At 31.9% G+C, this 14,406-nt stretch overlaps 1 protein-coding gene across 6 annotated transcripts in view; it reads right to left on the reverse strand.

Moving 5' to 3' along the window:
- Nucleotides 1-14,406, reverse strand: part of MIPOL1 (mirror-image polydactyly 1) — a 266,078-nt gene that overhangs the window by 139,902 nt on the left and 111,770 nt on the right. For 5 of the 6 annotated variants that reach the window (XM_045504304.2, XM_010967039.3, XM_045504303.2 and 2 more), the window contains one exon: nucleotides 6,076-6,183. The exons of the other annotated variant lie outside the window; for it this stretch is intronic. In XM_045504304.2, coding sequence (XP_045360260.1) covers nucleotides 6,076-6,183 — 108 coding nt within the window. The remainder of the gene's footprint in view (nucleotides 1-6,075; nucleotides 6,184-14,406) is intronic. 6 annotated transcript variants of the gene reach the window in all.

Here is a 14,406-nt window from a genome sequence, read left to right on the forward strand (position 1 = left end):
AACCAGAATAATTCCATGTCCTCTATTTCTTGAACTTTGTAGATATCAATAAATTTGCTGACTCCAACTAGGATAGATTAAAACTGATTTTGGACTTAAAAAATTACTATTTGATTTGAGTTCAACAATATACTAAATTCCAAGAGAATAGCAACATGAAAAAGCTATGATCCCTTATGTTCAAGAAGTTTTTGATATAGAGAAGATGGCATGTTAAGCAATCAACTAATATTAGAGATAGAAACAAAACAAAGTCATAACAGAATATCATAAGAAATGAAAGAACACAACACATTTAGGAAACTAAGTAGTGGGGGATGGTTGGGGTTTACGAAGACTATATCCCCCCACCTAAAAAAAAAAAGAAAAGAAAAGAAAGAAAGAAAAGAAAAAGCAGGCCAAAACTACTGTGCCACCTGTGTGGAGTCCTAAACTCCATATTTAGGGGGTTTGGATTATATTCCAAAGACAATAGAATGCAACTGAAGTTTTCGATTTATCTAATCATTATTGTACTGTTGCTCTTGACAGTTATTTTCTCTCTACATATTTAAGGAATTAGCCTCCTTGTTGCTTTCAGTGTATTTAAGATATTATTCCATTATTACCATTGGGAAGTCAGTGAGTCTAATTGTTGTGCCTCTGTAAATATGTTTTTTCTAACAGTTGTTTTTAAGAGATTTTCTTCAACTTTGGTGTCCTGCAGTTTCTTCTAATTTATCATACTTGGAATTTATTTGGTATTACTAGATCTTAGGTTTGTGTCATTTGACAACCCTAGAAGATTTCCAGTCATTATTTCTTTGTATCTGTTTTCCCTTTCCCCATTTCCCATATTATCTCCTCTCAAACACCAAATAGACTTATTTTAGATCTTTTCACTCTATCTTTGTGCCTTTTAACATCTCTTGTATTTTTCATTTCTTTGTCTTTCTGGCTTCCATTTCCATACTTGCTTTATATCTATCTTCCAGTTCACTAACAGTGTCTTAAACTCTGTGTAATCTGCTGTTTACTCTATTTGCTGTTTAACTTTAATATTTAAAAAAAATTTCTCTTAAGTTCCATCTATTTTTTCCCAAGTCTACTTGATAATTTTTAGTCATTTTCTTTGCTCTTACTTTCTAGCATCTCTTTTTTAAGACATTAATTAAGCACATGTCATGTTCTGGGGTCCAAAATAGAATATCTGAACTATTTGTTGAAGTGTATGATTCTGCTGCCTTATGATTTTACATACACTAGAAGTGCATTTTTCTCATGCACTTTTTTGATAGCTCAAGGTGTTTGAAACTTTATCTCTTGGAGTTATTAGAGGCTTATTGTGAAGGTAATTTGCTTGGTCTGTTGTTCATGGGTCCTTCCAGCTTAGAATCACCTCAAATTAAATCCTCAGCTTTTAGAAGCACAGACAGCAAGAATTCAGGTAACCGGTGTGGTTCTAAACCTGCCTGAAAGCGGGCTGCGGGTGATGAATTTTCAGAGACTTTCCCCCCACTTCACACTCAAGAAAGCCAAGTTCCCTCGCCTGTATTTTGTACGAAGGGCTTGACCCTTGTTCACCTAAACACTAATGCTGCAGCCACCTAGGATATCAGCTTCAGGAGAAGATCTCCCACTACATTGTGGCTTAAACAGGCTCTGGGCTCTGTCTCCTATCTGTCTTACCCTTGTAGCCATTAAAATGGAAGCTGAAATTCACCAACATTTGACAAATGTACTTGGGGTGGAAGATGGCTTCATGCAAGCACTTATTTCCCATGGTTTTTTGTTTTTGTTTTTCCTATTTCCACTTTGTTTTAGGCCTTTTCAGATTCCTTATCTTCCTTCCTATTATTAAAATACAGCCATCCTTTTCTCTTGTTTTTATCAGGACAGTTATTCAGGACATCTCTATTTTCTTACACTGCTGAAATTGTAAGACCAAAGGTTTTTTGGTAGAAAAGTGTCACCTGCATTTTAGAATGATAGCTAATGGAAGTGTAACAATGGATTAGAAAGGTGAGAAACTGAGGAGAAAAAGATTACTTGGAAGGGTACTATTATCATCTAGGTCATGAACTTGAGACAGAGTAGAGGCATGATAATACAAATGAGAGAAAAAGAGGAAAGAAATCACTGTTGCAGAACTGACACAACTGGATGCTCAATTGTGCTCCAGTAGGTGAGAGGTTGAAAGGACACGAAGATTATGTCAGGTCTATTAGCCTACATGTCTAGGACTATGGCAGTATCATTAATTACAGACGTTAACTGATCAATTTGGAAGTAATGATAGAAAACTATTAAGAATGATTTAGAATATAGGGCATTCTGTCAGCAGAAAAACAAGTGAGGGTATAGGTGTTTAATGTTCTCAAAGTGGCTCACTGGCTGAAGGGCTCAATGATGTTTAAGGTCAGCTTCTCTTGGCGTTTGCTTCATAGGTACAAAACTGCTGCTGCAGTTCCAGACAGCAAGTAAGTGTTCAAGGTAATAAGGAGGGAAGGACTGGTGTCTGCTGCATTTGTCATTACGTCAGGAAAAAAAACTTTCCCAGAGACACTCCACCCATCCCTGCTATAGACGTCCTCTTATGTCTCACTGGCAAAAAGAAGGGCTCAAAAAGTACTTAACTTTTCCTGCTTCTATAAAGCTGTAAAGATAAACAAAGGAGAACATAACTGAGAATAAATGTTAAGTTATACAGTCAATATTATTTGACTCAGGTCCTGAATTCTTCGAAATTGAAGAGAGGGTTTAGGAAGTCAAATTAGGAATCTGGTTTCAAATTTGTTGGGGTTAAGGACAGTAAGATATCCCAATGGAAGGGCAGACAAAGCATTCTTTACAACATAAATGATAGATGATGTCGTACGAATGGATAAAATGAGAAGAGAGGAGTCTACAATAAATAAAATACCAAATGCTGGCAAGAATATGGAGTAACAGAAACAGTCATTCATTACTAGCGGGAATGCAAAATGGTACATCCACTTTGGAAGACAGTTTGGCATTTCTTACAAAACTAAACAGACTCCTGGCATAAGATCCAGCAATTGTAGTTCTTGGTAATGACCCAAATGAGTTGAAAAACTTATGTCCACACAGAAACCTGCACATGGATGCTTATAGCAGCTTCATTTATAATTGCCAAAATTTGGAAGCAACCAAGATGTCCTTCAGTAGGTGGGTGAACAAATATACTGTGGTACATTCAGACAATGGAATATTATTCAATACTAAAAAGAAATGAGTTATAAAGACATCAAAAGACATTGATCAACTTTAAATGCATATCATTAAATGAAAGAAGCCAATCTGAAAAGACTACATACCATATGATTCCAACTACATGACATTCTACTAAATGAAAAGACAAAACTATGGACACAGTAAAAAAGGTTAATGGCTGGCAGGCGTTGCAAGGGAAGGAGGAATAAATAGGTAAAACAGAGGATTTTTAGAGTGAAACTCTTCTGTATGATAGTACAATGGCAGATACTGGTCATTTATATTTCTCAAAATCCAAATGTACAACACTAAGATCGAACCCCAATGTGAACTGTGGACTTTCGGTTACTCTGATGTAGGTTCATGGATTGTAACAAATGAATCACTCTTGTGCTGGATGCTGAGGGCAGGTGAATGTATGGAGCACGGGATATGAGGGAACTCTGTACTTTCCACTCAATTTTGCTATGAACCTAAAGCTGCTCTAAAATAATAGTTTGGGGTTTTCTTAGAAAGAAGAAAAAGGGGCTAATCACATAAGCTAGGGGAACATTCTTTAGGAATAGGTATAAAAAGAGGCACCAGCTAAAGAATAACAATCAAAGAAAAGGAAAATGATGACATAGAAACAAAAAAGTACAGGAAAGTATTTCATGAGGTCAGGGGCAAGATCTAAATGTGTTCCAGTTAGGCTGACTGGCATATTGACAGGATATGGAATGATAATTTTCACAGATTTAACCATTAGAGGTCACTTATAATTTAAGAAAGAATGTCTTTCAATGGAATTACAGTGGAGAAGTTCAATTGTAAGAAGTTAAAAATGTGTGACAAGGAAAGTAAATAAAGAAAATGAAAGAGGAAAAAAAGGCAGTTTATATGAAATTTCTTATTAAGTCTAATGCCTGCATATTTATGGCTAATCTAAATTTTTAAAAAACCATTAAATGTTCAAAATTGTAGTCTTCAAGAAACAAATTACTTAACGTGGATAAATTTTATTTTAAATGAGAGTATCTTTTTAATTTAAGTAACTCTCAGGGTATAGATTAGTCAGTATAAATTTAGCCCATCATCCTATATGTATCCATATGTTCTATTTATTAGGGAAAATTGCAAATATAAAAGGAGGGAAATAGTGTCAAGTTAGCAAATTTAGTTAGTATATATTCCATGCTACTTCAAAAATAATACATATAAATGATCACCAAAAGTCAAATTTTATGCTCTACCATAAAAAATAATTTAGAATGAAGGGGAAGAGTATAGCTCAAGTGGTAGAGCGCATGCTCAGCGCCCGGGGTTCAATCCCCAGTACCTCCTCCAAGTGGATAGCAACCAAGAAACCTAATTACTTCCCCCTCATAAAACAAACAATACAAGCCCAAAATGTGTGCTTTCATTTGGCCCACAAATCTGTCTCATCCTTTAACCAATGCTTACATTAAAAATCTTAGATTTCATTGAAAGATCAATACTGCTGCTGTTAACAGTGGGTTGTGTATATCTTGAAAAAAAAAGAATTTTCTGGTTATTAGAATAAGCAAAGGCATTATTATTCAAATAGCATTAGATTATTAAAAAGTATATCCCTGTGTGATAATTGTGTATTCAGCATAGTCATCACTTTGGAAAGGTCTATGTAATGTATGACCATTAACTTTTTTAAAAGATTTTTTCCAAATCTATCCCTAGGACTATTTCCTTTAGAAATTACAGCATAATACAATGAAATAAAACATAAATCTTTCAGCTGTCACCCTATTCAAATTTATTTATTTACTCTATTAATTATATTAACGCTAGTAAGATTCATGTTAAAATACTAGAAATATTTTTGGCAGACTGTAAGCTCCTAGAGATAGTGACTTGTAAAATTCTTCCTAAAGCTCATTTAGATACTAAATATTAACATCAGTTAACAAATAAAAAATTGATACTTGTAAATGGATTGTAAAAGATAAGCTACTGCTCAGAAAGGAGATAGTTTGTTCACCAGATAGCTTGGTAATAAACTTCTTATTCATAACTTATATGGCAACTTAAGGACAAGAAATGCAATAGTAAAAGCACAAAATAAATAATAAAGTCCCTGAAAGATAAGAATAATTTTTAATAAATGATTATAAATTCCTTGGGGGTAAGCACCTTGAGGGTAGGGACCACTATTATGTCACAGGCACTATGCCAGGAACTGGGGCAAAGATAATAAAAGGGAATGGAAAGTATCTTAAGAAAAAAAAGATAATTAGTAGAATTGAAATAATGTCCTTTTTCATGATTACTGGATCTATATATCAAAATAAGACAGAACTTATTATGAAATGTACACTTCACTTGTTTCAAGTTCCAGTAGAATATATTTTCTTTCTTTCTTTCTTTTTTTGTTATAAGTAACATTTTAAGTACTCTTTCAAGTCCCATATATAGTCACTATCTTTCAAGGAGTATCAGTTCTATAGGTTACTAATATTATAAGTTATTTAGAAAATTACTGTATTTCATATTGATGCAAAGAAAAAGCTCATTATTTAATTTGTTTTCTCTCAGTGTGGCCACTTTTTTATTAACTACAAAAAGTAGCAATATATTTTGGAAGCAGAAACAGAATGAACATGAACCAAAAGTTATTAATATACTACTACTTGAAATTCAGAAAATATGTTGTTTTCATGTACACATACACGAAATAAAATAATACCATAACAGAAGGGTGCTGTATCTGTGTTTAAAGAAGGGGTTGTTGGCAAACACCACAGCTCACTTCTGCTGAAATGTACACAACTGATATATGCTAGCACAGAAAGCTGGCACCAAGGGCTTACAACCTTAATTTGCCTGCAAGAAGGAATGGAGATTTACCTTCAGAGCACGTTCTTGATTGTTTTCAGCAGTCAGATGTCTCATGTTGTTTGCTGAAGTCTGGTTCTGCTCTTTCAGATGATGAAGCTCCTGCTCTAGCCGTTTGCACTGCCACAGGGGAAGAATCCCATTAAGTAAAGGAGTTCTAGCATTTTTTTCACAAAGCCACATGAATGAATGTAAATAATACCACTGTATTCTCTAAAAGACAAGGTAGCCTCTGCAAGAAGAACAGTAAGCCAAAAATGATGTTAAATATGAACAAAATAATACTGTTTTTACTACTCTGGCAAATCCAATTGCAATTTTCAGTTTGACTTTTATTAATCTAAGTACTAACATAAATGAGAAAAATACTTCTTTTTTAAAAAAATTAAGATCAAACTACATTTAAAATTATTTTTTTTATTAAGCAATTGGTTTTCATTATGTATCTGCTGGCTGAATAAAAGCATACTTCTAAAAATCACAATCGGTTCTAAATAAACCACAATATGATATTCTGTGATAAATTTTTTAATTAATTTTTTAAAATTAAAATTATCATAAAATGTATGTATGTGAGATTTTCCAGATTTTCGAAGCAGTTGAGTAGAGAAAAAAGTAATAGCCACAGAGTGCTATAAGACTTGGAAACAACTAAGGAAATAAGTGTTTTTTTAGTTTCTGTTTTGTTAAACCTCACTTTTAAGTAAAATAAGTGACAACAAACATGTGAAATGACATTTTGAGCTACCAGTAATATATGAAAATATAAATAAAAAAGAAATGATAAATAAAAGCATAAATGGGCTAGCAGAAGTATCTATGTTGAAAAAAAATTGAAATATCATGCCATTTGAATATAAGATCTTAATATGAATATATAAAACATTTTACACAATAATTGTACATTATATAAGCTGATATGCTGCATATCAACCACATGAAGATAAGGGTGATTTGCAAAAGAATAAAGTACTAAACCCATTGTTCAGGAAAAATTAAACATCATTCCTTAATTCATCTATTGTTAAATAAGGATATTTAAGTAACAACCAGTAAGTACACATATTGATTCAAGATCTAGACAAAATTAGTTCTAGATTACTTGACAAATGGTTAGTTTTCATAATGAATTAAAGATCATTATTATGATACAATCAAGAGGCAGTCATATCCAAGTTGGCATTCCTTACTACTCTAATGTTGATTTCTGCCAATGACCTCTGTATTATTCTGCAGCCTGTATCAGTATTTCCCAACCTTGAGTAATGTACAAATTCTTTTACAAGAAAAAGACTTGCCAAACTCCTGATATTAACTTAAATTATATAATGATGTTTGTGTACCTATGACATTTTTAAAAATTACATGAGTGAAACCTTTGTGAGATGGCATCATTTGGATTTCATTGAAGGACAAATGATTTACATATTAAACTCTATTTGTCCCCGTTTAGCTTGTAACAATTAAAATATTTGGTCACAAATGCAATAAAAATATAAATGTGTTTAGTGAAGACACAAATCATGGGGCATGAAAATGAGTAAGACATATACGTAAGCATCACAATCTAGTAGAAATATTCTCTACCAGAATCATCCTCTACATTTTCAATTAATTTTAATACAAATGATTAAGTATTAAAATGGAATGACTAAATATGACCTACAAAGTCACAAAGATGAGATAGGTAATTTTGGCTATAGAGGTAAAAATGTTTCATGGAGAAGATACCATCCAAGCTGGGCTAATTTTTCGTACATGATTTTACAAGCTGAAAGAGGAAAAAGAAGAATACAGGAGAAAAGGATTGAAGGTAGAAAGATCAGGGGTCTATCTAGAGAAAGTGAAATTGGTCACAAGCTGTCTGACCATCTATTTTTGAGTCCCCAAGTAAATTAGAAATGATCCATGATAGAAACTTGTTTCTTTCTTTTTTTAATCACTTAAAAATTGAAGTATATAGTCCGTTTACAACTTGTTTCTTTCTACATAATACACACACAAAAATTCATTCACTCTTGCTCAAGGAATAAATGTTGAGTTTATTTTCATTTCTTCATGAGGTCTAAATTAACACTGACCTGAGAATCAAGCTGTGGTGAGCCAAAAATAACTCTGAATTGAATAAAACCATATGTAAATACTCTTGTCAAATACATGCTTGTGATTTATATTTAACTACATTTAAGATTTCTTTGGATTTATTCAGTCCTATATTATTTCTTCATTTAATGTTATACTTGGAAAGCCTAATGTATTCCCCAAATTGCATATTTATATATAATTTCTTGTAATTTGTATTGGTTTTTTTAACCACACTCTTTAATTTTGGAATTTATTTTGAACCAATGAGATACAACTGTTTTTTCATTATCAAGTGCTACACTGTATTTACTTTCATTTTATGATTTCATATATTTATAAAGTAGATAAAAATCCTACCCATTAATTTACATCTCAAATTTTCTTGACATTGTCACCAATTTAGTCTTTATACATGTTTATTTGTAAATTTTAAAATTCAATTGTCATTTAAAACATACTGAATGAGACAGGAAATAATATAACAGAAACTACCGTACGGATCACTAATATTTACCAAATGAAAAGAAATTTGCTATAACTCAGATTTTTAAAATATAAAATATTAAAACTTTATAACAAATTTCTTCTTCTCTGATCTCACTGCCATTGTTTTCTTCCTCAATGAACCCCTATTTTGAAGTGTATTTTCATTCAACCAATATTTATTAAGCACTTACTCTGTACTAGGCATAATTATAAATGGTGGGAGATACAGCATTTAACAAAATAGTTAAAAATCCCAGCCTCCATGGAACTCATATTCTAGTTGGGAAAAGAGATAATAAAATAAATAAATGAAATACACAGTTATGATAGGTGAAAATGTTATGAAGAAAAAGATTAGAAATATAGGGATTGTAAAAAGAGTAGGTTAGGAACTCTTTTGTAACTTTAAATAGGAGAAATTTTAAACTGAGAAAAAGATACCTGAATAAAGACACTAAGAAGATAAAGCAGTAAGTCTTTAGATCTTTGGAAGGAGTGGTTCAAGCAGAAGGAAAAACTGCAAAGGCTCTGAAGGAGGAGCTTGTCTGGCATTTTTTAATATTAACAGGAAGAAGAGTGTAGCAGAAATGAAGTAAGCATTGAAGATGAGATCAGAAGAGCCCTGAGATCTTTATGTATCAGATTATTATATATCAGATTTTATATATCAGACTTTATATATCAGATTATTGGTATGTTTCTAAGTGAGACTGACCTATATTCTTCCTTTTTTGGGCTATCCTTCCAGATGCTATCAAGGCTGGATTAACCTCAAAAAACACAGTGTTCTCATTTTATTTTTGGAAACAGTTTATATAAAATTCTCTGTTTTTGTAAGAATTTGTAGAAGTCCTCATCTTAGCTTTCCTCCTGAGTTCATTACCTATTTTCAGAGATACAGCATTTAAAAGATCTTTTAGTGAGATAGTCTGCCTGAAAATGTGATCCTTTTGTTCTTATACTCTTTACTAGATATAACTGTTATAAAAGTTTTATCTTCAGCACTTTGAAGATACTATTCCATCGCAGTCTGGACCTACTGTTGCTGATGTGAAGCCACTTGTCTAATAATCATTCTTTTGTAGGTTTGTCTTTTCTCAATAGTTGCTTTAAAATCTTCTATAGTTTACCTTTGGAGTTCTTCAATTCTACAGTATATCAAGGGGTAGATTTATTTCAACCTTCTAGATATTTTCCGTGCTTCTCAAACCTGGAAAATTCACAGCTATTATATCTTGAAATGTTACCTAGTTCCCATTTTGAAACTCTTATTAGTCATATATTGGATCTATTCATTTTTTTATATATCTTGTAATCTGTTTTGTATTTTCAATTTCTATGTGTGTGAATTCTGAGCATCTGTCATTAGTAAACTGAGATTCCTGATTCTACCATCAGCTATATCTACACCCATCCTCTGTTCACCTACCTTTTAATTTCAACAGCTACAGTTTTCACTTCTAGATGTTTCCTTGTATTTTTCAACTCTGTCCATATTTTTTATAGTGCTCTTTTTTATATGTCTTAATGATTTCTGTTTCAAAACATATTTTACAGTCTTTCATATATTCTTATTATCTCAAATTGTTGATGGCCTTTTTAAACTGTGTCTCACAGTGGAGTGTTTTCTTATGTGGTATGTAGAAAGGTGGAGAATCCTTTTTTGGTATAAGTTTTGTATTAACCTGTGTGTGGAAGCATTACCAGACTGGTTTTGCTTTTGCTTCTGTGGGGTGACCCAAAGTTTTTATCCATCTAGGACAGATTTTTATGTTAATGTCTTAGTTTGTGGATTCTCACCATGATTATTTCATTTAGTGTCAAGCTCTTCTATTTCTCAAGATAATATTTCTCCCTTTGCTCAGTTATGCCCAAAGACAAAATTCCTTACCCCTTTCCTGAACCAGGGAGTTGTCTATTTTTTCCTAGATTCCCTTACACTAAAGAGGTGATCTTTCTGTGGTTCTGGATATACACGCAAGGGTCTCCACTCCGTTCATACCTCAAATGGTCCTATCATCAGTCCCTGTAAGGGCAATAAAATTCAAGTTCCTAGCCTATGGGAGCTAGATCTGGTCTTACACCCTTAGTTAATTTGTATGTTTGTAATTCTCCAGGTTTCTTTTTTTTTTTTTTTTTTGATTTCTTCTTATTTTTTTAATCCTCATAGATTTTCTCTTCCTTTCACTTTCTGAAAAGAGGGGGAGTGGGAGAAAGGTACTCAAAGGCTAACTTTTATATGAAATAGTGTAACCAAAGAGATAAATATAGCTTAATGAAGTTATTTTTGTGCTAAGGACATTTATCCACATTGCATACTCAGGCTCAGTCTCCAAGGCCATGCAGTACAAGAGGGAAAGAACATAAGGTCCAGGGACCACTCAATGTGGCAAAGTGTCCCAAAGTGCCACACTTCCAAATGTTTAATGAACCTACCTAATTTAATGAATGAAAAGAAAAAAGACAAATGCTAGGGAAGAAGTGTGCCTGTAAATCAAATAATATATAATTTCTTCTATGATTTTAGACAGCTTCATTTTGAATTGACACAATTAATAACACAGTATCTTCCCTGTTCATATTCTGTCAAACACTAATGTTCTTAAAAATTCTAATGCATGAATTAAGACCTAGGAGTTTTTCTTTAAATATCTTTTATACTTTAAAATTTTTAAATATTCAAATTAAATGTAAGTAAATGCTATCTGTATATTGTTACACTGTTCTTGAGAACTAAGATTCTCACCATGAGAAAAAGACACAGATGAAAAATAAGTTACCTAAAAAAACCCTTTAGTTAAAATTTTGAATTGGAAGTATCAGTATGGAGATACAAAGTTTTATTTTAAAAAAGTCTGTGTGTTTGTGTATTTCCTAGTTTTGCCCACTGAAAAAGGCTAGAAACAAAAACAGACTCAGTGGCAATGAATACCCCTCATGTCCAGACTGTGGGTTCCAAGTAGCATTTCTTACTAAAAATAAAGGACTCCCTGGATATATGGCTGACTCCCAAGTCTAGGACAAGAAATGTACAATCTGATCCAAGAACATATATTTCTGACAGAAGTTTTATACTAACTACCAAAACTGAAGAAATACCAAAGACACTCAGAAAGGACTCATGAACCAAATTGAAAAACTCCTCTACAACCTAAAGATAAGACAATTTGAGCAACAGTTATCAATATGATAAGACATCTAGGCAATGAGATCTGTTAACAACATAATTCTTTCACAAATTGATATGTTTCCAGATGAATCAACAAAAACTACCTGTATAATAGTCATGCTAATAAAAACTAATCTAAATCTGGCCAAGCCTCTGGGCAAATCACCACACTTACAGTAGAAGAGAGAAGACAGGAACGTATTAAATTATACTACAGAGATGCAATGAATAAACTGGGAAATGCTACAGAAAATGGACTCAGTTTCTTTAAAAAACAAATTCCAAGGGAAAAAAGAGACAGAAGTGAATCTATAAATTTTAAAAAGAGTCTTAAGCATCAATTCAATCATTTGCAATGTGTGATTCTTATTTAGATACAGATTCAAAACAAAGAGGAAGAGTTAGGATATTTATTAGATCACTGGAATTTGAAAACTAACTGGCTACTTCATAATATTAAAGAATTGTTAATATGTTGGATGTGAGAATAGCACTGTAGTCATGTTTTAAACAACAGTCCACATCTTTTAGAGATATACAATAAAACTTATAGATAAAAAATGTATTAACTGTGATTTCCTGCAAAATATATGAGGAGTAAACGAGTGGGGTATATAGATGAAAAAGATGGATAGTTGTTGTAGCAGGGTGGAAATATCACAGGGGTCATGATTCTATGCTCTATAAGGTCACTAATAAGAAGAAAAGAATTAAATTCGCTTCTGAAAACAAACAAAACTAATTCTACAATACGGGTGAACTAAACATTTAAAACATATGGAAAATTTTTAAATGAATTTGACCCATATTTATTATAAGGTTTCACCAGTAATTTCTTCTTATTCATATTGTGAAAACTGAAGAACTGTATCAAGCAGACAGTATACTGTTATGATTGTTTTACTTTATGTTTACTTTCTGAAAGATTAACATGTCTTTAGTTTTTAACAAAAAGTTCTCTAATATTGTCTAGGTTTTTAACAGCTGCTGTTTCTCCTCCTGTACAATCTTCTTTCAGTCACAAATCATGTTGATTGCATTACAATCAAACATCTTCCCACTTGGATGCTATACAACTCTTTCCTTTGCAGACAAAAAAATAATACCAGGCTCTTCCAGTCAAAACAGAAACTAAACTTTGGTGTCAATGTGAATTATGTACTTTGAACTGCAGATGTTTGGAAACACTTAGGATTATATAAATAAATTATATACAGTTTTTATTCCTTTTCATTTAGAAGTTTTTAAAAAAAATCACTTCATTTTAGATTTAAAAATAGTAACTAGAGTGTTTTTCTAATATTACAATAACTTGGAATAAAGAGTTTTCAAACTCAAAAAGGTAACTTGTTTCTTCAAAGCCCTGGCAAAATATCAACAACTTGGTTAAATGAATAATTTATGCAATACGCAGAGGTTTAAAAATACTGAAGATCAAAAAAGAAAAACAATAATTATGTGAGTGAATCTCTGAAAATGCATAGGCTATAGCCGACACATGCACAAACACACACACACAAAAATATACATAATTAAGTAAATACTTATTGAGGATTCACTAGGCAATATACGAGGACTTAGCAGGCAACATGCCAGGCAATGACATGTTTCTATGTATTTATACATATATATTATCTTAATTATGCTTACATATAACATTTCAAAAACACCATATGAAAGTAAATAACAAAGGACTTAATAATGAATACTGTAATTTATACTCATTTTAAACAACTAAGATTAAAGAAACATTTTAAATCACAAAGAAAAAGGGTTATTAGTAAACACAACAATTATTTAAACAGGTATCAACATATATACCTGTATAGGTATTTATTTAGTATGCTATGCTGTTAAAATATTTTTATAATGCTGTTCATTAGTTAGCTAAATTCATAAAAAAGCTACTCATTTGAAAAATCATGGTTTGCATCTCCATTTCAAAATAAAGGTCAACACATATTATTAATGATAGTCAATCAACTCTTATAGGAGAAATTATTATGTGCCAAGCCCTGTTCTACGCACTTTACATGTATTAAATCAGTCAATCTTCATGAGGACTCTGTAGGTTAGATAATTATACCATTTGGCAGAGAAGGAAGCAGAAGCAGAGAATAAAAAATGCCTTCTTTAAAGTCACACAACTAATAAGTAGGATTCAAATTCAGGCAGAATAATTCAGTTGATCAATAAAATGTAGAGTGCACACACAGGAAAATAGCAAAAAGAACGAAATAGCTAGAACAACAGAAAAAGTTAACCATGGTGACATTTTAAAATCTGAACTTTGAATAAATAAAGATACAGATAATTTTTTAAGTAATACATAAATCTGATGTAAAGAAATACTCAATAAAGATCAGAATGGAATATGAACTAGTTAGCATATAGTATGACTACATTTAACTCAGTTCATTCACACCCAAAAAAATTTATGCTACATTTGTGGAAACCACCCAGGCAATTATTTTTCACCTTTTAATGGCATATCGTCAGGCTAACACAGTATCTAAAATCATAATGTTCTTTTTAGGAACATAAAACAAAAAAATTAATATTGGTAGTGTTTTCTTTTAAATGAAGAGTTTCAGCTGTTGCAT

This window comes from Camelus bactrianus, chromosome 6, assembly GCF_048773025.1.
Source record: "Camelus bactrianus isolate YW-2024 breed Bactrian camel chromosome 6, ASM4877302v1, whole genome shotgun sequence".
NCBI lineage: Eukaryota > Metazoa > Chordata > Mammalia > Artiodactyla > Camelidae > Camelus > Camelus bactrianus.